Source organism: Myiozetetes cayanensis, unplaced genomic scaffold (genome assembly GCF_022539395.1).
Source record: "Myiozetetes cayanensis isolate MyiCay16 unplaced genomic scaffold, myiCay2020 scf7, whole genome shotgun sequence".
NCBI lineage: Eukaryota > Metazoa > Chordata > Aves > Passeriformes > Tyrannidae > Myiozetetes > Myiozetetes cayanensis.
The window spans coordinates 11,946,853-11,973,700 of NW_026087964.1; the positions used below are offsets into that span (position 1 = coordinate 11,946,853).

The window sequence follows — 26,848 nt, forward strand, 5'->3', positions numbered from 1 at the left end:
TCAAGATATTTTTGCTCCAATAGCTTAGTGCCATGAAGGTAGTAAGTTCAAAATGACACAGAAATACAATAAGCAACACTAAATGAGCAAGTTTAAGCAAGCTATCACAGTCAGCTTTCAAGAACTGGGTGTATTTTCACACTGCATATTTAATTCCCATTTTCCAAATTCAGATAATGGCAACATGGCATTACCAAACAAACCATAATATCCCAAACTATTTCCACTATAATGGGAAGAGTTTTTTAGTTTGGAAGGTTTTTTTCTTCCATGAACACTTCATGGTTGGTCAGACCTCTCACATACTCTTGACTGGAAATTCAAAAACTAAAGAGAAAATCACCTTTGTATCACTGCAGTCATCAGAAGCCATAAGGCTAAAAATCAGCAATTCAGAAAGAAACATGTTGCAAGCACAGGCAGTACAAACCAACACTGTAATTCTACCCACCTCTACTTACCTTCACTTACTGTTATTCCTTTAATTTGAAATGTTAAAGTGATCATGAGATAAGAAACTAATATATTTATTAATACAGGATTTTATTTCCTACAGCCACCTGCTTGCTTTGAGACCCATTTACATTCAGGCTGGCTGAACTTCGGCACCCAACAGAAACTGGAGGTGGGTTGCCAAGTTAACTCAAACAAGCTGGTAAAGACCTAACCAGGACAACCCAAAATTCCCCCCTTTGTACATTACGGTGTTTTTAATGTATTTAGAAAATAGTAACAGAATCTTGTAGTGAATAAGGGCACCGTGCCATGTCTAATTTCCCCCCCCCACCGCCAAACAGTAATTTGAAATCATAATTAATTTTCAAGAATCTGGTGTCTGAAAATCAGCTTTATGCTTCATGCCACACACCAATGAGCAACACTCTGTAAGGTAATTAAGATACGTGAGACTGGATAAAACAAACCTGAAGCTATAATGAAGGGCAAATTTTACAGTATGCAAAATAGTAAACTTTTCATTTGTCAATAAACTCATTTTCCTTTTCAAATCGCTTTATTCACCTGAACTAAATTTTGATCCTCCAAGTCACTTACGAGCTAGAGTTTGAAAGCTTCTTCGTAAGTCCTTTAGAAAGAAGACTCGGTGCTTCTGAACAGCTGGTTTAGCAGAGCATGTTCTGTGCAGCAGCATTTTCCAAGTCGTAGCTGACCTTCCCAGCATTGCCACAGCTAAGCAGCACAGCAGTGATTTTGAAGCAACTGTCACATTTCTAGCAAAATGCTTGTTGACAAAACGTACAGAACCACAACAACCCAAGGAAGGGAATACTCAGTACAATTCAATATGTTTTCCATCCTTTCCTTGCTCATTTTAAGAATGTTACTCCTCATGCTCATAACTGGAACATACAAACTGCCTGTTCAAATCCGACCAAAGCTCCATCTAACACTACCTTCATCACTGGCAACATCAAGTGTTATCCAGGGAGATGGTATAAGCCTATCAACCACACCTTTTATGTTTTTCCAGCATCCCTAACTTTTGTATAGCAGCAACACTGAAGTCCATTTCCTTTAGTATTTGTTTATGGTTTAGTTGTGCATGCAGATTTTTTAACCCCTTTTTAAACCTGCTGACACTAATTCCTTCCACAATTCCCCATGGGACCAAATTCCAGAAGTTCACTACCTGCGCATCTCCTTTAAATCAATCATCTACTTTCTTCATCCACTGTCCCTGGGCTCTAACACTGCAGAATCTGGAAAAGTTACCATTTCACATTCACCTCACCTACTGCTTTCCCAGTTCTGTGATGTCATCCCCCTTTTCAGCCCTCTCATTCCCAGACTGAAACATTCCAGCCTTTTGAGCGTTCAGTTCCCTAACTTTTTAGTAGGCCTCTTCTGTATCTTCAGTAACTCCATTACATACACTTGTCAAGATGGGGAGACCAAAACTTTGCAGTACTCCACATGTGAGTGCCCCAAGGCTTCCAGGGCCATGCGGCAGCACCTCTACCTTGTTCTTACCACCCTGACAATGCGTAACATTGGTGGTTTTTTTGGCTGCTGCTGCAAACAGGAAAGATCTCAGAATTAGCACCAACAGCTCTCTGAAATCATTATCTCCATGTTGCAACTGCCAGCTCTGAATTCAGTTTCATGCAATCAAGGTTTGATTATTCCCAACCACCCAGACATATAACAAGACATACAGCTATACTGAAGTCCTGGAAATCATCAGCAGCAGTACCATTACCTGAGGACTACTCAGTATCACTCAAAACCTTGGAAATTACTGGGTGCATTTCTTACACCATGACAGCAGTGGAAATGCTGAGTAAGACTAATCTCAGCACAGAACTCTTGGGAGGGGAATGGGGAGAAAGCTGTCACCCTCCCAGGTTCCTGTCCATCCTTAACTGTGATCATTAAGCCCTTCCCCTTCTTCCTATCCTTTAATTAGCTTTCAGTTTTTAAATTTGAACTAGTCTTAGAGCAACCCAAATTTTCAAAAACTTTGATACTTCTAAGTAAAAACTCTATCATCCAAAAAGCCTATGTGTTCATTTCCCAATTTATTAGGCACTGAATTACAAATGACATTAAGCACACTGCAGTGAAATTTCACCCTTCTTCCCATGCTGCACTTCTTGTTCCATGTCTAATTCTCATACCATCACTGACTGTCCTTTATAGCCTCTGATAAAGAACTCTGATGAAATGAAATATTCAGAGTTCAAACACATCTCCCCAAATCTGTCCCCCTGTATTCTTTCTGTGTATTCTACTGTAGCATATGGAGACAACTCCCATAATTTGAAGAATATTTTATGCTCTTATTATAATAAGGTAGTAAGTGTCATTACTGGTTGTTTCAACAGTAAGGCTATTTGGTTATGACTTATGTTTTGACATGTCAGTTGATCTCCTCCATCAGGTCATTCATCTCCTCTATAAAAGCTCTGATGCTCCTTAGGTTGCTCTTTTTACATTGATACAGACAGCAAAATTCACATAATTTGCTTTTGATAGCCACAAACACTGGGTTTGTTTCCCTAACTTTATTTACTACAACTGGAGCCCCTGGTGGTCTAGGGGTAAAGGCGCCGCGCTATCACTGCGGAGACCCGGGTTCGATTCCCGGTCAGGGCCACTCCCGGGCAGGTGGGGCTCGTTTGCCCTTAAAGGCAACCCACCTACGTCCTAAGGACCTCGCTGCCACCGTCCAAGCACGCTTGGCCCCGGCAGATGAACCTTAGGATTAAAGGGTGGGCTCAGTTCCGCGCACACTGTGTCTCACCTAAAAAATCCAATGCGCAGGCTGGAAGGTGGAAAGACCTTCCCCGGATCTTCGCTCGCGAAGACTGGCCATTATTAATTATTTACTACAACTGACCTTTGGCTACATCTCTTCAGCTTCCTAATCTCCAATTTCCCCAGTTTTTGCTGCTGACCTCATTTCAGGCTGGACTTTGTTTTTGAATTATCTCTGGTTAAACTCAAATGGCCTCTTCAATCTTGCCAAAAAACCCACTCTCTCCTGTTTCCTTTGGACTCTGTATACAAGGTCCCCAATTCCTCTCACCTCACCACTGCACTAGGTTAAGCAATATGGTAACTGCATACAGAGCCTTCTGTATTGTCCACTGTGATGGTCATTTCAACCTAACAGTGGGGATGAATCATTTTCATATAATCTCAGAATGGTTTGGGTTGGAAGGGACCTTTAAAGGTCATCTAGTTCCAAGGCCCCTGCAATAATAAGGGACATCTTCAACTTGATTAGGCTTGCTCAGAGCCCCATCCAGCCTGCCCCTGGGACAGGGTTCCCTCCACTTCTCTGGACCACCTGTCCCAGAGTCTCAGCACCTTCATTTTGCCATTATTGCTTCTAGCACAGCCCAGTTAGCAACGCATTTCATCTTGGAGCACACTGCTCCACACAGCAACTTCAGGAACTGTGCATGTTCTGGGGACAAGCTGATGCTTTTGATTAACTTTGCCAGTTCTGATGGGACATAGAGCAAAAAAACCACTGGCTGCTTGCAGGGTCAGGTTCTGGCTCATGTGATAAAACATCACGGCAGGGAAGATCCAGATACCATCACCACCGGACTTAACAAGGAGCCCAAACTTTAGTCCTTTAAAACAACATGCAATGGAAGTGTGGGGAAGAAACTGCACATGCAGTGGATCATCCAGAGAAGTATATTTCAGAAGAGTCCCTGTCTTTCTACTGACTGGGAAGGCTTAATGAGTGCAAGCAGTGAAGTGCCTAAATTAAATGTGTTTTGGGTTGGTTCACCTGGGAAAGCAAAGTTAATCAGGTTCTCATCTAACCTGCACAGTCTACATTACTGGTTTAGTTGTAAACTGGATTACTGTAATGCTCATCTGAGTCTCAGATGCCTGGGTGACTCAGAATAGAGATGAGGTCTGTTTACTCATGGTGAACATATAAACACGTTCGGCAATGTAAGAGAGGAGCAGAGCTATTTGATTACTCCATTTTTTACATGTATTAGCAGAACAAAAATAAGTCAAATTTCCTAGAAAGAAGTTTGGCATTTCACCAGGAATATATGACAGCACAGACCAAGAGTAGGGTAACTGGCTGCCACCACCATATTCCCTCAGTCACTTGTTCTAGTTCTCGTCTATGGCAGCAGCAACATTCATGTGCTTTACAGCAAGATGGAGCCCTGACCCATCTAGAAAAAGAAAGAAAGAAAAAAAACATAAAAAAAGAAGCTTTCAGCTATCTCAGGTATTGACTGAGTTTACTAACTACCCCACAAAGATTAATGCTGGCCACAGGAAGGCAGTAAGAATGAGCTGGGAGGAACACAACGGAGGGAAGGAGAGACAATTTCTTTCACAGCCACCACCAGCAAGAGGCTCCGATTTGATGGGAATGTAGCAACAGTAATATATTACAAGTATCACAAGATCACAAAAAGTGATCAAATTAGGTTTTAAAAATATATATATTTATAAATATATATAACTTATAAATACATAAATTAGCTTTTAAAAACATACAGAAGAAATATTCAATTCAAATTTGATTTTACTAAGTGATACTCTCTATCAGCCTTTGGTAAAGTTATACTTAACAGACATTAATGAGAGCACCTTGGTCATCTGTAGAACTTAAAGACTGAGTCCAAACTCTTGTGATCTAACAACACTCTAATCCCACGTAAATCTGCATGCACTAGTCCATATACGTTAAAAGAAACTGCAAAGTCTTGTCTCCACTGCTGACAGATCAACTATGACCAGTGACATTCTAAATGCTAGAAGTGTGAATCATCAGAATCACAACCTTATTTCATTTATGCCCTATTTCTTTAATTACAGCACCTGAGAACGACATAATTAAAAAGAACTCTAGAAAGTGAATCATACTTAAAAGCTTTGAAGAACTGCAGAAATTAGGGAGCCCTACTTTTCTAATCCCAAAGCTGACAGCACTCCAGGCTTTGAAACTGAGAATGCAGTCAGAAGAATGGACACAGCTGGACAGAGCGGCCTTAGGAAAATAAAAACTTCTCAGTGGTAAAAAGTAACTCAAACATTAAACTCTTCTTATTGCGTTCAGTGTGATCTACAGCCAAATTTGTTTCAGATGTTTAAAGAAATCAACAATTAGAAGGGATGTACACTGACTTGTTTTCAGCTGCAGCTGAGGGTTATCTAACTCCAATTCTCCAGCATTGGGCAAAACATAAGGAGAGATCCCAAACATTAGTACACCAAAAACTGAAGTCAAACTAACAGTAAACATAAAATAAATTTGGAACTGCGCACAAATTCATGGTCTCTGCTCACAAAAGCTGCACCATGTTACGAGTACGCAACAGCAGTCCCAGACTCAAACCCACACTATCCAACCACAGCTGCTCCACCATTTTAGTTTTGCACTACTAAAAAAGTAGAGCAGCTATGGTTGGACCAGCACTTGCCGAAAATGCAAAAACTGTAACCAACATGCCAACCAAACAAGTGCAGCAAGCCCTCCACAAAGAAATTCCAACAAAGATGTTGTGTGTAAGGGGTCCCATCAGGCTCAGTGTTTATAGAAAAAAAAATCTGAAAATAGGCTGTAAGTAAAAGTAAAGCCCTTATTCACAGGCAGATGACAAAGTCGTATCTTTATTACTTAAAGATGGCTAAATTCCATGCTGTTTGCTCCGTTTTTTGTTCTGTAAGACCAACAGGTTTTCCAACACGATCCCAGAACATGCCTCCTTCCCCGAAAACAATCATTGATAAGCTGGTGGGCAAAGAAAATTATGACATTATTCTCTACATGCTTACAGATCAGTAAACTTTGTGCAGCAGTTAGAAATATAATCTGTAAATGTGCAAATAAACAAACAGCTTCAGATATGGATTGATTTAAAAGAAACAGTTTTCCCTACGTTGCTTTAGAAATGTCAAATGATATAGAAATAGCTATTGCAGGAATCCTGCTGCCCACAGGGTGAAATAAGGCATCAATTTCACACTGAATAGCCCTACCACAATGAAGTTTGATTGAAAATACAAGGACCAGCACCCAGATAAAATTGCAGGGGATTCAGTTATAAAGGTTACTTTCCACTAAAGAATTTTGCTTAGAATACCTCTTTTAAGTTTTTATCAACTTCATTCTTAAAGAAAACAGCCACAAACTTCTGAGATGCCACTACTTCTCAGTAGATGTGAGAAGTCAGACCATTACAGCCTCACTGTCCTGTTCATTTCTCTCTACAGGAGACACTGTTGATCCAAAGGCCTGCGTGATGCTTTATAGAACCAAGCAGAGCTTACAGGCTCACAGCTTCCAGCAGGCAGTAAAAGGAAGGAAATAAACAGGAAGAGGATCAGGACAACTTTACAGAATAGTTCAAAAATACTCTGTTTAAATATAAATAATTTCTTGAGGTTACTGTGGAACAGCCAAGCTTTAAAGTGGTGGACTCACACAGAGATTAGGGTTTTGTAAAATAATACTAAGATGACAGTGTATTTTAGGGACAAGGAGAGAAACAGGACTGTTTGAAGATAAACCAGAAGATCATGTCTGGTATTACTGGCAGAAATATAAACAGAGGAAAAGTACTAAGGAATTAAATGTAAAAGGAAAAGGCTTTTAACTGGTCTTTCAAGACATCTTTAAACTCAACATTAATGCAGGAAGAAGAGTCAGTGAAGTGCTTTATAAAAAAAGAGCTTTAAAATTTTCAGGTTGAAATGAAAGATGATAGAAAATAGATTTCTAAAAGCTCTAGTCTAGATGGAACAGAAAGAAGTAACAAAAGGTAAGTGCCTCAAAACAAACAAAAAAAAGCAGTAGTGCCAAAAAAGTGCAAAAAGTGCAAAACTTATGGAAGTAAAATATGATTTAATACTTTAATTTCTAATATTAGGATCCAATCCAAGTGCATTATCTTATATTAGTTTCAATGGACTGAATACCCAAATATCAGTACAGAAAGCTCTGGTATCCGGTACCCTGGCTGGGACTACATCTCAATATGGAGGCAAATTATTGAGCTGGACACCGTGAACTACCAGGGAATACAATTTTGTTTTGCACACAATTAGATCTTATAATCAGTTATTATCATCTTTTTCCTTTGCCTTCTGTTGCACTTACCTGTTTTAAATTCACACATGGAATACAAGTCACACCACGGTTCCCATCTGTAATCCTATGAATGCTTACTGAACCCAACCTAATAGACTGAATTCCAGTGTAGTGAACACTGAAAAGACTTGCACCATGAATGTGTTTCATGCATTTATTGAGATCCTTCTCCAACTTAAATCCATCTCTAAGTTACTGACTCAAGAAAAAAACAACCAACTACATTTTCCATAAGGCCGTATGATGGGAGGATCAAAAATATCCTATACCAAAACTAGTGTCATATGAGAGGTTTGCATGGCAAAGCACAAGTCATTCCTTTCCTAAAAATCACTGCTTTGGTACCAACCTAATGAAGCCTCCATCTGAGATTATGACCATAAAGAAAACACACAACTACATGGTTTACAGGGAACATATGAAGAGAGGAAGTGTGCATTAGCAGCTCTATGAAGACTTACTTTCTAGCCCCAATTACTTGCCCTAAATTAAGTTACAAGACACAGGGACTAAAAATGCTTTCCTAGGTAATATAGAACTCTACTAGTGTCAAGGGAAAAAAAAACAACCTAAAAGAACAAATGAGGAAAAACTGACTTAACAGTTGTCATTTCATAATTAATCTGTGAAACTCAGTGCTATGCAGCCATTAAAAAAAAAAGTGGGGTTCTGATGGTTGTTTTGTTTTAAAGTGTCCTTAAAGCATCACTCCCCAGAAAAGCATCACATCCTCATAAAAAGACATTACCGTTAATGTTGTCACAGTAGTAAAAGTGTTCATCTTTTAGAGAAGGACATGCAGAAACTAAATCCTGCAGGCCTGCACCAGTTACAGTGAGACACCCCGAGAGGTTCAGGTGTTCCAAATGTGGCAGTCCTCCTCCCAGAGTCAATGCCCTGTTGACAGACAGAAGAGATGTGTTAAGAGCCCGCACAGCACTAGACTGACAAGCACTCCACTACATCACCCCATCACAGACCTAATTGCTCCTTGTAACAAAAAAAATACACCTCTAATAAACCATGTAGTTTTAAATCTGGCAGTTTCTCTACCCTAAATAGGGGATCACCCCTGAAGCTGCTAACAGATCTGAAAAATTAACTGATTTCTCTAGAAACTAACAATTCCTTCTGACAGACGTAAATGGTTAATCACTTTTTTATGAATGACACCAGAGACAACCATTTCAAAGAACTACCAAGCTGTTCTTCTCCAAAACACCACTAATTTAGGCAGGGTTTCCTAGCTGATGTATATTTTTCATCTCACCCTAAAAACATGACATTGGTTAAAGTTATTTTTGAATCCAGATTTGTGTTTTCCTAGAACTGACAGCAGAGTTTCTCTCTGCCAACACACCTTATTAATCAAGTGGAATTCTCTTTTTTTTCTCCAAGCGCAAGAGAATTTGGCTGCTGATGCAACAGGCACACGGACGTACCACACCTGAGCAAATACTCCAAGTTAGCCTGCTCATTTCTCTGGGACCTCACAGAGCAGTCAGCACAAGTTCAGGCAGAAACAAGCTCCCTCGCCTGAAAACAACCACCTAGTCTGAATCACCAAACTGCAGATTCAAACCAGGACATAAAACTGGAAATGCCTTCAGAGAGGTAAGAGTTCCTCCTGTCAGCAGGCAGAAGTAGAACTGCTGACCACAAAACCAGCTATCAGGTAATGACTTTTCTATGAACTTGCAAGTGTTTCTATTAGGAGGTTTCACTGTCTTTCCTCAGGGACCCCAACTATCTGGTGATTGCAAGACACACTTGTTTTAGCACACTCTCAGCTCCTAAATACTGTCTTTTACCCTAAAAGCACCAATGGGAAGCCAGCAACACAACTAAACCCTTCCCATGACTCACAGACCACATCTCTCTTTGGTCCCAGATTACTGAGTCATGAAAAACCAGAGCAGTAACAAACAAACTACACACAGCACAACCTAACCAGCACCTAGCAAAACTCAGCAGTACTCGTCCACTTCAACACCCAAAAAACAGCAAGCTCCAACACAAAGCACGGATATCTGAAGCTCACTCTGAGCAAGAGTAACACTGGCAAGTGAAAGAGAGTAGGAAGAACCACTGCAGAGACATCTGAACAGCTGGTACCTGTGAACATCAAATGGGGACAAACTCTCAGGAGAGACAAACTGACACCAGCAACACCTCACGCTATTTCTCAATTAACTGCAGCAAACAGCACAGGCATGCATGAAGCCTTCCCACTCCCAGAAGCTTTAATTAGCTCTAAGTGCTGCAGCACACCTGATCAGGCAGCTGCAAGTGCTTCAGCCTCATCCCATTTTCAGTATGAAGAAGTAACTACATTTTTCTGACACAATACAAAGTATCAATGGTAAAAAATCACAGGGAATTCTGTAACTCTTGAAGCCATCTTAATATTCAAGTCAAACATTTTATCTCCTTCTTTAAGTGTTATATGGAGTCATATTTTAAATGTTCTGCACATATAAAATTATTGGAAATCATTTGGGTTGGAAAAGATCCTCAAGATCATCAAGTTCAACCATTAACCCAGCACTGCCAAGTCCACCACTAGACTATGTCCCCAGGTGCCTTATCTATACACTCTTTAAATACCTCCAGGGATGGTGACTCCACCGCTTCCCTGGACAACCTCTTCCAAGGCTTGAAAAGCCTTTCAGCAAAGAAATTTTTCTTAATATCCAATCTAAACATCCTCTGGTGCAACTTGAAGTCAGTTCCTCTTGCTACCTCAGAGAAGAGACCAAGCCCCACCTGGATACAGCCTCCTTTCAGGGAGCCGTAGAGAGTGAGAAGGTCCCCCTGAGCCTCCTTTCTCCAGGCTAAACAACCACAGCTCTCCATGAGACTTGTGCTCCAGATCCTTTACCAGCTCCACTGCCCTTCTCTGGACTTGCTCCAGCACCTCAGTGTCTTTCCTGTCGTGAGCGGCCCAAAACTGGACACAGAACTCAAGATGTGTGCTCACCAGTACAGGGAGAAAACCACTGCCCTGGTCCTGCTGGTCACACTATTTCTGATAAAAGGCAGGATGCCACTGGCCTTCTTGGTCACCAGAACACGCTGCTGGCTCACGTTCAGGCACTGTTGACCAGCACTCGCAGGTCCTTTTCCACAGGGCAGTTTTCCAGCCACTCTGCCCCAGCCTGTAGCGCTGCCTGGGAACGTGCAGGACCTGGCACTTTGTCTTACTGAACCTCATACAACCGACCTCGTCTGATCAATTCAGTCTGTCCATAAATTATGTCATTATCCAGACAGGTAAACAGGTATTACTCCAGTTTTACAAAGTTTCAAGTGTGTTGACAGACATAATGAAAAAATTGGTGAGTCAACACAATTGCCTAACAAAAAATTACTAAAGATCAAATCTATAAGCATTAATACTGCCTAGAACAACAAATTCACAAAAATACTTGACTTCAGAAGACAGATCTGAAAGATTTTATTGTTCTTAAATCTCCAGAAGAAAAGCTGGAGTCTAATACTATAAATATTTTAAGAAGCAAAGACCACTTAACACTTACCAGAGTTTCCTCAATAAAAATGTTTCTACTGAAATCAGGCAGATTCACCCCAGAATGACCCTGACAAATAAAATCAGAAAAAGACATAGTGCAGCAAAATACCTCAAAAATGTCTCCTCACCTGAGAGCACGGTCTGTGATCTGGTAACATCCTGACAGACTGAGAAACTGAAGAACTCGAGCGGTCTCTTCATCTGTTTTTTCACTCCCAGAGTATGCAGAGTCTTTTTTCTCTGACTGTTTAGTCCTTACTGGTTTTCTACACAGTGCAGAGGACTCTGGAAGTGCTCGAATAGTTCTTAGTGCTGTCCCAGCACAACAAAACGAGTGACCGCAGTAAATCAAGTCAGTAGAAGCACAGTGCTGCTGCCACCCTCTAGTCCTTAACCCATAAATGTCTCTACTGTAGCACGATGCAGAACAATTAATATGGGATGTTGGTTCCATAAGACAAAATCCTTCAACATTTCTGTGTCTCCACTCTGCAGCATCTTCAATGTCAGCTAAATCATCGGCATCCAGCATCCACACATAAGCAGAACTGAAACTGTCCGAGCCATCAGGTCTAGTCCAATGCTGCTCACTGCCTCCTCCCTCAACAAGGTTTTCATTGCTGATTTCATGCAAACAATTATACTTCTGGTTGGTCTGCAGAGTAATCTCTTTGTTTTTCCATGAAGACTTAGCATTCCTGTTTCTGCAGCTTTTCAGAATACCTCTGGTATAATGAGTAGATATGATACCCAGTGCTCTGGAAATCCTCTCTATAGCAACATCTGTAATTTTTTCACATCCAGACAGATCAAGGTGGCGTAGATTTTGACAATAGCCAACTGAAGACCAACTGAAATCAGGAAAAGAAGTGTTTGGTTTGTTGGTGGTTGGGGAATTTTTTATGTTGTTAAAAAATAGCTGTTAAGGCTAAATATACAAGAGTACATTTCACAAGTAAAATACCTATACTAATTTACAGAATATTTAAAAAAACTACCCCAGAGTGGTTACAATTGATACTCCAAGTGCTGTACATATGCCTAGAAAAATTATGTTTAAAGAAATGTGATATCAACCAATAAATCAGTAACAACCTGTATTTCTCCATATACTGAGACTTAAAAGAAGTCCAAACATGCCATACGTTGAACAAATTTTTTAATAATAGATCAGACTGCAAGCAGTGAATACATACATAACAATTTCCAACTGCATTATACATAACAGAAGCTACCAGGAGACATCTGAGTTACTAGATATCACAGTTAATTTCTCAGGATGCTGAAAATACTGAACTAGCAAATTTCACTCACAGCCACCCCCAAAAAGTACAGCTGAGATAATACTTTCAACTGAATTATAGAATCATAGAATCAACTGGGTTGGAAAAGACACGAGATCATTAAGTCCAACCCCTGAACTGGCCCAGGTGATGTTGGCGAGTCACAACAGCCCAGCCCAAGAGAGGGAAAATGGACCCAAGGGGCTGGAACCGGATGGGGCATTGAGAGAATATTACATATCAGTTGTAATTTCTAGTATTTTGAGTTTCTCAGGCTTGGCTTGTACTGTATACAATGATCAGCATACTAGATATCTATCCTCCTGTCATTTCCCATTTCTTTCAGGAAGACTAGATGGATTCCTGAAACACATTCTGTGTACAATACTAGTTATTCCATAATTAATTAGAGATCAGACTTTTTCCTGGTAACAAAACCTCGCTCCTTCAGCCTTATCTTTTTCAAGTGAAATAGAAATTTTATCTACAGTTATTATTATTACATTAGCTAAAAAAGTATATAGCTGATTTAACTGATCTTTACCACCTATCTGTAGTTAATGTTAACTATCAGTTACCTTCTATAAGCAATTATTTATATTCACAGCAAGACAAACTCATTTTCTGAGTTACAAATTGGAGTGTTGGAACTACAAATGTATGAGGAGTGGTAAGTAAGGTAAATTTCACTAGATATTGACAAAGGTTCACAAAGATTGACTTCTGAGCCCCAGAAATTCTATAAAGCTTTTATTTCAACTGGAACTTCAACTGAAACTCTGCAGTACAAGCTGCAGAGAGTGCTGCTACCAGCATCCATGATGGTAAAATTTTCTGTGTTGCTCACATATAAAGCTTGAGAGCAGTACATGATGTAAATGCAGAACTCTGAAATACCCGCTGAGTCTCACTACCACAGTAAGACCCATTGGTGCAGGCTCTGCATCCATGCACCATCCCGACATCAGTGACATTTCTGCAGGCTTCAGCTAAACTCAGGAATCTGAAGTCACCCACCTAAGCCTTAAATCTTTGCGTACCATTTGATCAGTGTCTCAAACAGCAGTATTCCAAACCCTACCAGCTATATCAGACGAAGTGAACATTTTAACTGAGAGACTCCATAAAAATCTATGGACAATTTCAAGTTAATCATTGTTAATATTAGAACAAAACACAATTATTGTTATGGACAGCTTACACATTGACTGGTAAGAAACATCCAATAGTGAACAGAGCATTTTAAACGGCCACTACAAAGTTACACGTTTCACTTGATGTTTCATTGATTTGTTACTCTAGTTTAGTTCTTAGTTATGTGGGAGTTTTGAATGTGATTTCTGTTTCTTTCTGTACTGGCAACAGACTAAGATATGTTTGAATGTTTCTCCCACCCCTCAATTTATTTTTTTTAAAGGAAACAACAATTATCTAACCTTTCAAATACAGAGTCTGAAATATCAGTTTGAGTGAGATCCAAATATTCCAAGTTGGGGCAAAGCTCCAAGATCTGTCTAACCTGAAAAAGGAAAGGAAAATAATCAGTCAAGACACAGGCCAGTAAGGCTGCACACAGCACTGAGAGACAACATGTAAATTAACAGTCTTTTGAACTGCAACCCATGTTCACTACTCAAGCGTTTTGAACTCAAGCAAACTAATTAGGGTTATTAATTAGGGGCTGCACAGTCAATTATTAAATGCCAGTTTCAAATTACACACCATTTTGCTAGACACTGCAGAACTGTAGGCCAACACCAACGTCTTCACTGAGGAGCCTACATGCGGGAGGACATGATGAATTAAGCCATGAAGTAAACGCTTTTCCATCTGTGCTATATTAATGGCAAGTGAATCTTCAGCTGCCTCTTCTGCAAAATAAACCCAAAGAGAAAGATTTAAATATGCTTTGAGCCATTTGGAATTCACCTTGCCAACTTATACCCAACAAGTTATTGGAAAACTAAAGAAAGCTTAAAAAGGCATAAGTTTCAGAAGGTACCTTACTTCAAACCTTTTCTGAATTCTAGCTCGATGGACTACTTAAGCCTCCTCTTTAAAAAGTAGATGTTTGTCTGACAGTCCTTAAGAGTTTAACTACAACAGCAAGTAAGACCATTAAGAGTCTTAAAAGAAAATTACCATTAAAGGACTTGGAGAAGTGTTTACTACAGATTATGTATCGCTCAGGGCTGCCTCAGGCAGAGTTCTTATAATGAAATACTATATTCAAACGGCATTTCATATCCCGTGATATAACAGCTTAAGACCAATTTTAAATTAGACCTAGAGTGCATTAGGAGACAAGATGATTCATCCAAACTTCCTGAAGAGATTAAGTCTAGCTTTTACTTCCTTAACTCCAGACACATCCCCATAACTCCTGTTTTACTTACTCTCAAGTTTGCTCTTTCCTAGACAAATTAATTCCACTCATTAAAAACAGCTGCCTGCTTCTCTCCCACCAATGCCCATTCCCCTTTTTGTTCCACTCAGCTCATTTATTTCTTACAGCTATGTTATCTTCAGGGGAAAAAAACAATTCACCAAAATCCATTTTACCTACCAGATTCATCTATATCAGCATCTTCATCCCATTCCTGGAAAGCACGACTTTCATCTTTTCTGTTTTTCACCCATTCCTCATCAGGTTCTGTCTCAATCTCTGCCGCAGGACCACTATACCAGTCACCTACTCACCCCCATACCCCCAAAAAAAGAAGAAAAAAGAAGTTAATCAAAATTTCTCATCACAGCAGAAAACAGCAACGGTAACTTCTCAGTATACTGTGATCTGACTTGAAGACATAAATGAATTTTGCATTCATCTCAACTAAGGCTGGACTGAACTTTGACATAATTCTTTGTCTGATCTATATCTTAAAGCTTCAAAAGATTCCTGGAACAGTTTCAGTACCATCACAGAACTGAGAGCCTATTATGCTAATCTGAGACATGCCTGCTGTCCTTTTTCGCTTAGTAGGGACCAGTATGATCAGAAAGAAAAAAAAAAAACCAACAGAAACAATCATGGCATATTTGGATTGTCCAGGTGCTGAAGTTCTTTCTGGCATATAAACTAAACCATCAACTTGTAGTATAACACTTGGTTGAACACACCTCCATTTTCCTCTGGAATCTCATAATATGCAGTCAACCAGAATGTATTTTATTAGCCTGGTTTTAGTCACTGCACATGACAACTCCAAGATCATGAAACCCAAATTCAGTAAATACCCTACTTACAACAGCTACTCAATGTGTATTTTATAACACACGTATGACTCAAATCATTACACGATAATTCTTCAGAATATCTGGATGAATGTGAAGATCAGCAACAGCTGCACTGTTTCAGCTGGCAGGGCACCCCCTGTCCCCAAGGGTTGCTACACAGGCATTAATTTACTAGTTTGGGTATATTGCAGTGTTGGGCCCAGGATAAGCATGTCTGTTGCCTCCCTCAATACAGACATGCCTAAAAACAAAACCACCTTATTCTACATCTCGCAGTAGAAGAGGACCCTACTCTTCCTAAAGCCAGAGCAACTCCTCTTGATTAGCATCTAAAAGAACAAGGTTTCTTATATGAGCAACACAGACGACAACGAAATCCTAAGTCACTGTTACCCAACTGTAAACAGAAAGGTTTTGGTAATATTTGTTATGTTTAACCCACCTTTATATTACATAAAAAGCCTCAGAAGCCCTCTCTATTAGGAGGTCGAAATAACTAAGCCTACCTAAAACTACAATTTTATGTTTTTTTCCCCTCCCTCTGGTAGTAAACCTCTTTTGAGAAGCTTCCACACCATTTAGAGTGCTCCTGCACAAACAACTGTAGTGGTACAGGCAGTATGTCATGAGACCAAGCTTCCTGCTGTGCCAAAACCAGGTCTAGAAGCACTCACTTTAGGCAGCTGCCAAATATTTTGTGTGTGTGTGTGTGCACCACTGAATTATCAAGACAACTATGTTTTAAATGAAAATTGAAGAATTTTAACTCAGAAACTCATCTACTCAGTCTTTTGAAGGTCAGGAACCAAATTATCATCTTCAGTAAGATTTACCCAAACAGAAAATTAATTCAGACCAAAACATTATTTAATTCCTCTCTGCCTTGTACGGATTTTAGAAGTCATAAAGGTTTGGCCAAGAGAAAGTTTTTAGCCTTTATGTATCTCAAAAACTTTCTCTCTTAAAATCTTAAAGGCACACAAAATACTTGTTAAACAGCACAATTGTCTCCTTTTTACTGAAGTATAGATATGGCAGCAATTGTGAAGCCTGCAGTGCCATACCCCAGTGATTGTTTAATACTGACATAAACATGGACATAAAGCTACAAATACACTCTGACGACTCGTAACTGGCCTCAGTGCAATAACAGAGTATTTTGTCTATTTGAAAGGGTACTTTTGCAAAGGTCTTAATTAAAATTTCATACTGAGAAGTTAACAGAAGAATTTGAGAAACAAAAGTTATAAAAACACTTAGTCCTTCCTGCAATAGAAGCTTTTGAAGTAATCTATCTAAAGAATACATATTAAAAATAATATTCATACCGTTTTAAGTTTGAATATAAAAAAGTGAAGACTATATTATGAGGAAACATTAGAAATCCATTTCTAATCCATGTTACCTAGTAACTTAATGAAATCATTTTACTGGTATAGGTGTAACAGTAGCATTTATAACTCAAAACTCCTTAGATTCTTAAATAATTCAGACGTTGTATTAGTGAATATACTTGCTAGCATTCATACAAGCAAACAAACCTCAGCAAAACTAGGCAACAGTTTGTATACAAAATATACTCATGAGTAACAACCACGACAATTTCTAGTTTCTAAATTCTACAAGATGGAAGTATGTTTTGGGGATTTTTAACATTTAATCAAGTTTCAGGACACTATCCTTGTCAGAAAGCTACACCCAGCATGCTCAGCTGTCAGGCTCATTGTATGTGACAGCCTATTCTAAAACACTCCTTATAGACTACAAAAGTGCTTTCAAAGGAATTAAATTTAACTTACCTCTGGCCCAGCGAACAGGGTAAAGATGTTTCCAGAGAGATCCAGTTTTAGCCAACTGTGACCATTCAGTGCTTACTTGACTACACTGACATAACTCTTGAGGGTTAAGGTAACTGAAAATGGTCACCATTACTTCAGGAGGGAGATTAGTAATATTTGTGCTGTGCCCTGTTACTTCAGTTTCTGAAATACAGAAAGCGTGTGTTAAGTGCCGCACAGCCTCACAGCTTTAAACAACAGCAGTGGAACTCACATTTTGACCAGGACGACGACAAAAAATAGCGCCTAAAAACTTTCATCAATTGTTTGCTAAAGAATAAGTATCAGTGTAGCTTTGAAAAGCTTTCGCTGTAATAACACCTCGAACAGCAACAACAGCTCAATTTTCTGTTTGCCACTTTCTCAACTGGCTCGTTTATTCCAACCCAGACCACCCCAGGCTTCAAAAAAGCCCTGGACAAAAGTAAATTGCTGCTACTCAGCTGCAGGAAGATAAAAGTAGTACCTGCTATAAATTAAATGCTTTTTAAAAAAATGCCTTCCGTCACAGATGATACATGTACCTGGTTTGCTACATTCCCAGGAAACAGTACCAGCACACGGAACCTACCAGCTGGGACCACTCCACTGAAAGCACACAACCTCTCGACTAGGACACAGCCAGAAGTCCATGCTCAACCCTTTGTAGCTGTCTCATATTTTATTTCTGACCACTGTAATTATTACTTCAATGTAATAACAGCAGGAGGAACCATTTCCAGTAGTTCCCCTATCATCATAGTACAAAGAGAACTGCAAACTATGTAAGGTAACAAATTCAGAGCTTTGATTATTGAGTTTTTTTGTCATTTTAAGAGATTTTTAATGTTTTGTTACAGGACAATTTCCTTGAGAAAAAATTATTTCTAAAAGAGTTTTCAGGAGTCCTTAGAAATAGTAGGTTTCAAAAATTAACAGAGTTTTACTTTTAAAGTACCTAAGATTTTACAGAGAGACAAGCATCAAATTTGTTTTTGCGAAGAACCTTCAAAAGTGAGTATAATATAAACTTTACCCTGTGATAACCTACTGCTACTTCAGAAATTAAATACAGTTTCACTTGATGGATCAATATTTATTTGTACACCTAGCATGCTGCTGCAGGTAAATTACAGAGAATTTTGCATGAAAATGCAGTTTAGACCTGTACAGGACTGCAAGCTGTATTACTTTCTTCCCTTTATAAAAAAATGAATGCAAGAGACATACTCTCCTGTAAAACACAACCTTTGCAGAATTACTACTGTCCCCAAACCGCTATTCCAGCTAGACTTAACAGCAAGTAATGCCTTAAGGCTACTTCTGTCACATTCATCTGTTAAGACTCAAAAGTATTTCACAGAATGGACGTGGATCTTTTCTGAAGGCTTCACCTGGAGGGCAGAAAATGACCAGTTGAGTAGTTCGGAGAAGTCAAGTTTCATCAAAAAAATCTCAATACAGAATAATTTTTCACATTTTTTGTAATGAGAACAGCACATCTTATCAACACCACACACAGTTCACGATAGCTTGCTCTACTTACCAGTCTCACATCTCAGTATTACACTTTTGGTACATTAATTCCCCTTCTTTGGGGCATTAACTCTTCTTTGTTAAGAGTGAAAACTGTAAATACTGACAACTTAGACTGATTCAGCAGTCATAAAACAAGCCTGAAGTGTACTTTGGTAGTTATCCATTTACCCTACGTTTCATCAGAAAAGGTAGTTAAGAGATGAATGCAAAATAAATACCCACTTTCAGAACACACGTTTCATGACCTACTCGCACATTGCATAGATTCATTCCCTTGCATTACTCCACACACAGTTCCCTAATGATTCCTAAGAGGCCCAGGGAAGTTAGGTAACGGACTTGGGAAGGTGAGTTGATTTTAATTTGAAATATTGTCACTTGGTTAACAATTCTGTTATTAAACCATCAACAGAAAAGCTTACAAAGCTATCCTGAAATCCAAGAATGAAATGTGGGGTCTGCAAATAGAGAATATAATTTCAATGGAAGCATGAAATTAGAAGTTAATTATAATTTCTGTCTGTTTATTGTATCAAATATTAGCATGGGAGGGAAGAGAGAAGAAGAAGGCAGAGAACAGGTAAACAGTGAAGTACTATCTACACAGCAACCTGCCAAGAAGCCTGTATCAAACAGTAAAGTCCCTGAAGGTTCAAAACTGGTGTGAAGAAACGCCCATATAAAAACTATTCTATCTACTCGTACATAACTTTAGCTATGGCATGGGTGTGGTTTTTTTAGATAAAAACTGCAGTTTGAAAATTACTTTAACTTTAATTAGATGCTTCACCTTGATCTGCCTTCTCGTCCACAGAATACTTAAAGACCTTCTGAAGCTCTTCTGCTTGATTCCACTTACTAAAACCTCTGAATTCTGCAGCCTCTTTCTGTGAGCAGTGCTGTGCAATTACTTTCTTCTTAATATCTTTTAGTTCTTCATAAGTAAAGTATTCCATCAACATTGGCTGAAAAACCTAAAGCAAAGGAAAAAGGGAAAAAAAAAAATCTTGTGCTGACAGACATAACATTACATAGACCTAGCAACACAGAATGTCCAGTTTCAATTCTCTCAAAGTAAAACATGTCATACATTAAGCGAACCTATGGACAGGAGCATGGAAGTTCTGAATTCCAACCCTCTGCTTGCCAACAGATCACTGCAAAGTATTAGACAAGCTGTTCACCTATTTTCCCCACCAGAAAAGGGCAGTGATTAAAGTTGCTCAACCTACGTAACTTAGTAAGTACTCACTTGGAAGGCAAAGCAGAAAGGAAGAAAAGCATGAGAAAAGACTTCCCCTGGACAGACTTTGGAAGAAGATGTTTCCCAGTTTTTGGATACCCATAAATCATCAGACTGGCAGTACTAGTCTATGTTTCAAATATAGGTCAGAGGCTGTTTGGGAGTGTCAATTTGAGTCATGAAGCACCGGTTCAAAGGACCTCTCTTTTTTCTTTTAAGTTTTGCTACACATCCCTCTAAATAACTACTTGCTGCAAACAAATCCCAGGCCCAGTGGAAATTCTGTAATCAGTTTTTTAAACAATCAGGATTTCATCATAAACTTTCAATACATTCCCAGTTTCAGAATGTGTCACTTTCCAGTCAGAGAACTTAACAATGACACCATAGTCCTAAATGCAAATTAGCACAGCAACAAAAAGAGATTTGAAAAAAATGAACCTCTAAGCCCTTTGTCTCTATCCAGTCATTCCAAACCCAAAGAAGATCACCGAATCTGAGGAAAATTTTTACCTACCTCCTCTTCCTCTTTCATATGAGGAAGGAAATCCCTGGTAAAGGCTTCCAACCTCTCCTTCAGCTGTTTCGCATAGTTTAGCTGTTCATATTCATTCTGAGAAGAAACCAAAGATTTAATGATTGTCCAATCTCATCCACTGAAGGACTGAACTGTTCAAATAAACCAGTGTTTCAAAGCAAAGGCCATTATGCCTTCCCCATGCGTGCAGCATGTTTGCTCTATTTCATGGTAAGAATGTGTTCGCTTATGAAGCTGACAGTCTGTACTGGTCTGTTAATGGGCAGAGCAAAGCATTCCCTTCCTGCCTGGTTCCAATTTATTTTGTTAGCATATATGGATTCGTTTGTCTAATCCCATTTTTACTTTGCAGCAAAGACCGGGATCTGCCAATTTAACAGTCTCAGACAAAGTTCGAAGTACTAACTGACTAATTTAAGTATTTGTATGCTTTGCTAAGAATTATTCTGGGATACATTCTAGGATGAAGTTCCACTTCATCTTTTAACTGAATGCATTTTACATTACTTATTCTAAAATTCTACCTTCCAAACTATAATCAGAATTTATAGTCAGACATGTATAGATATTTACTTTGGAAACTGAAAGAACTCTTAAATAAAGATGTAACTGACTTTTAAATATTTAAGTTAGACCAACCCCATCTATCAATTTGTTAGCTTATTCTCTGTGCCAGTAATAAGAAGCTGGTTCTGAAGTCTGCCCAGCAATTGCAACATACTGAAGTTCCTTGTAACTCTTACAGTAAATGCTGTAAGTTTTCCTTTTCAAACTTCTACAACATCAAAAAACCCTGACTATTACAGAAAAAAGCTTAAGTCATCAGTTTAAATTGAACTAATCACACTCTAAAAATAGCTGAGTAGTTCACATATAAGAAATCTGGGTTTGCAGGTTTGCACACTTAACAAGTAAAGTAACAGAATCACACTGGTATCCTGTTAGAGAAGGTGTAAAGCAAAGCCAAACGTTAAATTTCCCCTCTCTTTCCCTTTCCTTCATTTTCTGATTTATTAATGGAAAAAAACCAAATTTTAAGATTTAATCTGCACAAGGAAATAAATTATTTGTAGGATTCCCAGGTCAAAACCAACCTTAGATGGGAAAATTAAATCAATCAACTGCATATTTATCTTACTGAAAATCCAGACCACACATACTAGAAATGTTAACATGAGATCTTAAATTACTATTGGAGACCACAGTTCTTAGAGTGCAGGAGGGGGGAGTTGAGTTGGGTATCCCAGGGGAAAGACATGGTAGAATCCAAGCAGGATTCTACCGGAGAAGAGCTTAACTTTAAGTCACTGTCAAAAAAGCCAGCTGGAGAAATAATATTTAGAGGACTGGTACATTAAGAGCATTACTGAGCTAGAAATTACTGGAAGGAGTACATGACTCACAGAACAAACAATGCTCCTTTTTTTGTAAGTCTGGGAATCATCTCCATTTGTGACAATAATACAACGCTATGTACCACAAAAAAAAAAGGATACTTAGGGTTTCCTAACAAACTAATAAAAAACATTATTTCTATACCCAGAAATTGTTTGACCAGTTAGTAGAGCAGTCTTTATACATGAATTTCCACTTTGTCTTTCCAAAACACCTCCAATTATGCAGTGATGGCTGTCTGTCACAAAATACATCTCTGAAAAGAATTTTTACTAGAGATTTAGTAATTGTGATGAATGGCAAAAAAGTTCATGTTTCAGGCTGGAAAGTATCAAGAAACTACAAATGTTTCTTCTTCCTTAATTCAGTTGTTGAGAATATTAAGAATTGAGGCAAACTAATATGTAATCACAGCATGATTCCCTTAGGGCACAAATCCTTCTCCTAGTCTACTTACCTTCACATTCTTTAACCCTTTCTCAAAGAGGCTAAGCATCTCTGAGAGTTTGTTGTCCGAGTGCACATTGTACACTGTCCGGCTACGCTGCTGAAGCAAACCAATGATGCACTCATTTTCAATCTGCTCATGCATTTTAAACTCCTTGAATGTGGCATAAAGAGACTGCAGCAGAGCCCGAAAATCATTGTTGTTGGAGAAGTTGGTCTTGGAAAGCTGGAAGAAAGAAAATCTCATTAAAAAACAATGAAAATCATGTCAAACTCAAGTTAAATCCTTAGAACAGTTATTAGCTCCAATGATTTGCTGCTCTCATTACTTAAAAAGCTGAACACCTTCAATTTTTGACATAAACAAAAGCCAGTAAAATCAAAGTTGTAGTTAAGCAACATAAACCAATCTTGTGAAACACTGAGGTAAACAAATGTAGAAAGATTTCCTGGCAGGAATCAATGCAATCTCCCCAGCCCAGCACGTTACTGAAAGTCTGAGCCCCTCTCCCAGATCAGCATTTTAATCCACACCAAGCCATTAACAAACCCCTATGCCCACCTTTAGGGATGTATTATCTACAAGGAACATTGAATCCTACCACCAAATACAAACTACAACTACCCTAGCTGTTGAAGAAGGCTTCCCATAGACCAAAAACCAGCAAACCAAGACAGCACAAAGTTCTAGGTAACACAGGAGTGCCGTTTTTACATGTCTACAGTCACCACTGGCAACAATACATTTTAAAACTGCATTTTCCCCTGGTGAGTGTAGAAAAAACGTTTTTCTTCAGTTCTTATGTTTTAGTCCACATCCAGCTTCAAGAATCATAGCCCACAGCAGTATACAAGAGAAAGCATTCTAAAAGTAAAAAGATTTTAATTTAATTCAGAAAACGAGCCACTGGAATAGTCAGAAGTGCCTTAGTTCACAAAGGTTCTGGAATCTAAAGGTTGAACAAGAAATGGGCATCTGAGATATGCATGTTCATACACAGTACTTACATCAAAAAAAACCTACAAACTGAGATATGTAAAACTTTTTTTCCTTTAAAAAACCCCAAATGTACTTATTCATTGTGACATTGCATTGCCACTTCCTGGCAACGACCAGCAACGCAACTGAAACGCTGGACACCTGCCAAGCCCTTACACAACTCCAGGTCAGCCGTGCATACTGTACATTACATGCTGTACATAGGAGCAAAAAGACTTATTATGGAAAAACAAATTTACTTAGCTTCAGAAGAAAAAGAAAATTATGCAAACTTAAGAGGGTTCCCCTTCCCTCCCCCCCTCCTCCCCACAACAGACCAACTACTGACCGGTCAGAAAAAATTGATGTTTGTAACATGCTGTGTTAGGATCTGAGGCACACACTGTTATGAACATATCACTCACACGGAAAGATCTTGGCTCAAAAGACATTTCTATCCTATACTAAGATCAGAGAACATAATACACAGAGCAGAGGTACCAGATGAAACCAAAGGCTGGAGTTTCCACGTTGAAAAGCAGAAGCCTGAGCAAGCACAGGAGATGGGCACAGAAGCAGCTCTCCAGGACTCACCTCACCTCCCTGCATTTGTGAATCAGACCTCCATAAACATGTGCGGTTTCTCGGGTAGCATTTCTTTTGATTAAGGACTGTGTCAAAATACTTCATTCTACCCATAAGGATCCACAGTACTTGAAGTCAGTCCCCAAAGACCCTTTTCTCCCCAAGAATACCATTTGCTCCAAAATGCTTGGCATTCTGATTGACTTAAAATATAAACAAGACTGTAGTGGATAACAGGAAGGTTACACAAATCTACTGTATTTTGCTGTTGGCTTGAAAAAAAAAAAGGCATAAAATTGGTCCTGATAAAAAAAAAATCTTCTCATCCTCCTGACTCAAAGTCTTTTCAAGACTTTAAATGTTCTGTTGAACCTACCTTATCATCCACAAATCTGAAATAAAGAATCCCTTTGTGCATGCATTTTAAGAACGTCCCTTGAAAATGTATTATTATGGAAGTCACTGTAACATGAAACACTTGTATATTCACATCTGCTACTAAGGCTTCCAGCAGATATCCAACAGATTAGGAACTATGGAGAAGATACTGAAGTTTAATGACTATACTTGAATCAGAAATCAAGTATTAAAAAGGTCAGCCAAAGCTGAGAACGACTGGCTGTTCAGAGGACAGGTAGCCTAGCAACAAAGTCACTCGGTCAGACCTGTAATTTCATTACCAGACTGATGAAGTCTTTCGACGGGGAACCAAGACTATTAACTGACAGCAGCTGCTCCATTTCGAGGTCCACTTTTCACCAGCTCTACACCAGGAAAACTAGTGCAGGAGTTCAGCAGTGTGAGAAGAAAACCACCACCCCTAAATTCAGACAGAGAATGGAATGGGGGAGGAAATGGACTGTACTATGGGTATTTGCTGACTAATCAAAAATATAAAGTACAGTGCATGTGAGCCCTGAACAGCCTTAAAATACACCACACTAAACCAATGATCACAGCCACAGGTGTTAGACATACCTAGGAGCTTTCTTGGCTTTTGAAGACATTACATTTAAATAGTTGAATATTACAGCACAACTGGTTTTATGTTTGTATGTTAATTGAGGAGCAGTACGAAAAGAGGAGCAACAGTTCTGATGATTTCTGAAATTTAAGAATTATTCATAATCCAAACAGCACGAGTAACTGGCCAAATAACAGTCAGCCCTTTGCATTGCAAAGTCTGTTTAAAACACTTCCGAGACCTTTGGCTGATGTAGGTATAGTCTAGAAGTAGCCAGGGGTTTTAAATTCAGTATTAACTTTTTTGTTAAACCCTTATTAAAAGAAAATAAATGATGCAATTAAAGCATAGCTATGCTTGAAAACTCTTTGTAGCTCAGACAATCATATACCAGTTTTAGGTGAGCGTCCAACTCACTGGACTACAACAAAGTCATTAACATGTTCAAGATTAATGTACAGAGTTGTAGCAAACACACATCTTTCCATATTCTAAGATACTAAATTTTTGTGCTTCAAGAACAAAATATCAGTACTAACAGTAATGTTATTTATACAGTGCTTCATGTTCACAACTCTCAACTGAAAGAAACTCTACATTCAACTCTTGCATCTCCTTTGTGGCTTTAGTACTTTAATTAAAAAAATGAAACTTTCTGTCCAGAGACAGATATTTCTACACCCACAGTGCTGTGAATAAATAGGGAAGCTCAAGACTACTAATTAAATCACCAAGTAAAACACAGTATTTACTTGGTTCCTGGGAGTGTTTTACACATGTGCCAATATGGAAAAATGTCTTCTTAGAAGAAGAAAATTAATTTTCCAGTAATGTTAGCTTACAGTGAGTAAATTGAAACAGTTTTTTCCAAATAACTATGCCAAAAATATACTTAATGGGTGAAAAAGGTTTGCTCCTTCCTTAAAAACACCCAAGCATACTATGAAATGACAAGGAGAAATCAGCAAACAGGACTAAAGAAAAAGTATGCTGTTCTTATCAGACTTGCCCAGCAGTAAGCAAAGTATACACTGTGTTTAACTTTCCCAGTATCCCTCTATTCCCAACTAAAAGCTGGAAAACAACAAAATTATGAGGAAAAAGAACAGGAGAGGGAAAATCGATTTTTCCACTCTCCTCAAAGGTTTCACTAATTTAAAATGGAAGAAACTACTCAAGGTCAAAAAGGTTAACGTGGTTACAAATTCACAAACAGTTTTATTTCAAATGAAGGTTTTCACCATCAGCATCTGAACATTCTGAAAAATCACTAACTCTAAGAATTCAGCCTGGAATTTTAAAAAAATGAAAATATTTTTTCTTCCTCATCTTCTTGATCAATTCCATATATCATCATAAGTAACATTTTTGACAAATTCATATATATTCTGCTTTCCATATGTAACCACATTAAGACTTCTACAACCAGCTGATAGCCACTGGATGCGAAATAAGACACAATATTTCTGATGATCAATGCAGATGAGATTTCTACCAGTAGTTAACTCAGTAGATTTAAAACTAATTTAAAAATTAGTAAAATCTATATCACTTTGGAGCCAGCATATCATTTTGATTAAAAGAAAAAATAATATATTAGGATAAGTATCAGAAAAAAGTTTTTCACTCAGAGGGTGGTTGGGCACTGGAACAGGCTCCCCAAGGAAGTTGGTCACAGCACCAAATCTG

At 38.6% G+C, this 26,848-nt stretch overlaps 1 protein-coding gene across 3 annotated transcripts in view; it reads right to left on the reverse strand.

The window, feature by feature from the left end:
* Positions 1-26,848, reverse strand: part of FBXL5 (F-box and leucine rich repeat protein 5) — a 35,607-nt gene that overhangs the window by 836 nt on the left and 7,923 nt on the right. For all 3 annotated transcript variants that reach the window (XM_050338411.1, XM_050338412.1, XM_050338413.1), the window contains exons 2-10: positions 22,642-22,857; positions 20,769-20,864; positions 19,799-19,982; positions 17,452-17,634; positions 14,982-15,107; positions 14,138-14,286; positions 13,852-13,934; positions 11,261-11,983; positions 8,349-8,497 (exon numbers count right to left, since the gene is read on the reverse strand). In XM_050338411.1, the coding sequence (XP_050194368.1) occupies positions 8,349-8,497; positions 11,261-11,983; positions 13,852-13,934; positions 14,138-14,286; positions 14,982-15,107; positions 17,452-17,634; positions 19,799-19,982; positions 20,769-20,864; positions 22,642-22,857 (1,909 nt within the window). The remainder of the gene's footprint in view (positions 1-8,348; positions 8,498-11,260; positions 11,984-13,851; positions 13,935-14,137; positions 14,287-14,981; positions 15,108-17,451; positions 17,635-19,798; positions 19,983-20,768; positions 20,865-22,641; positions 22,858-26,848) is intronic.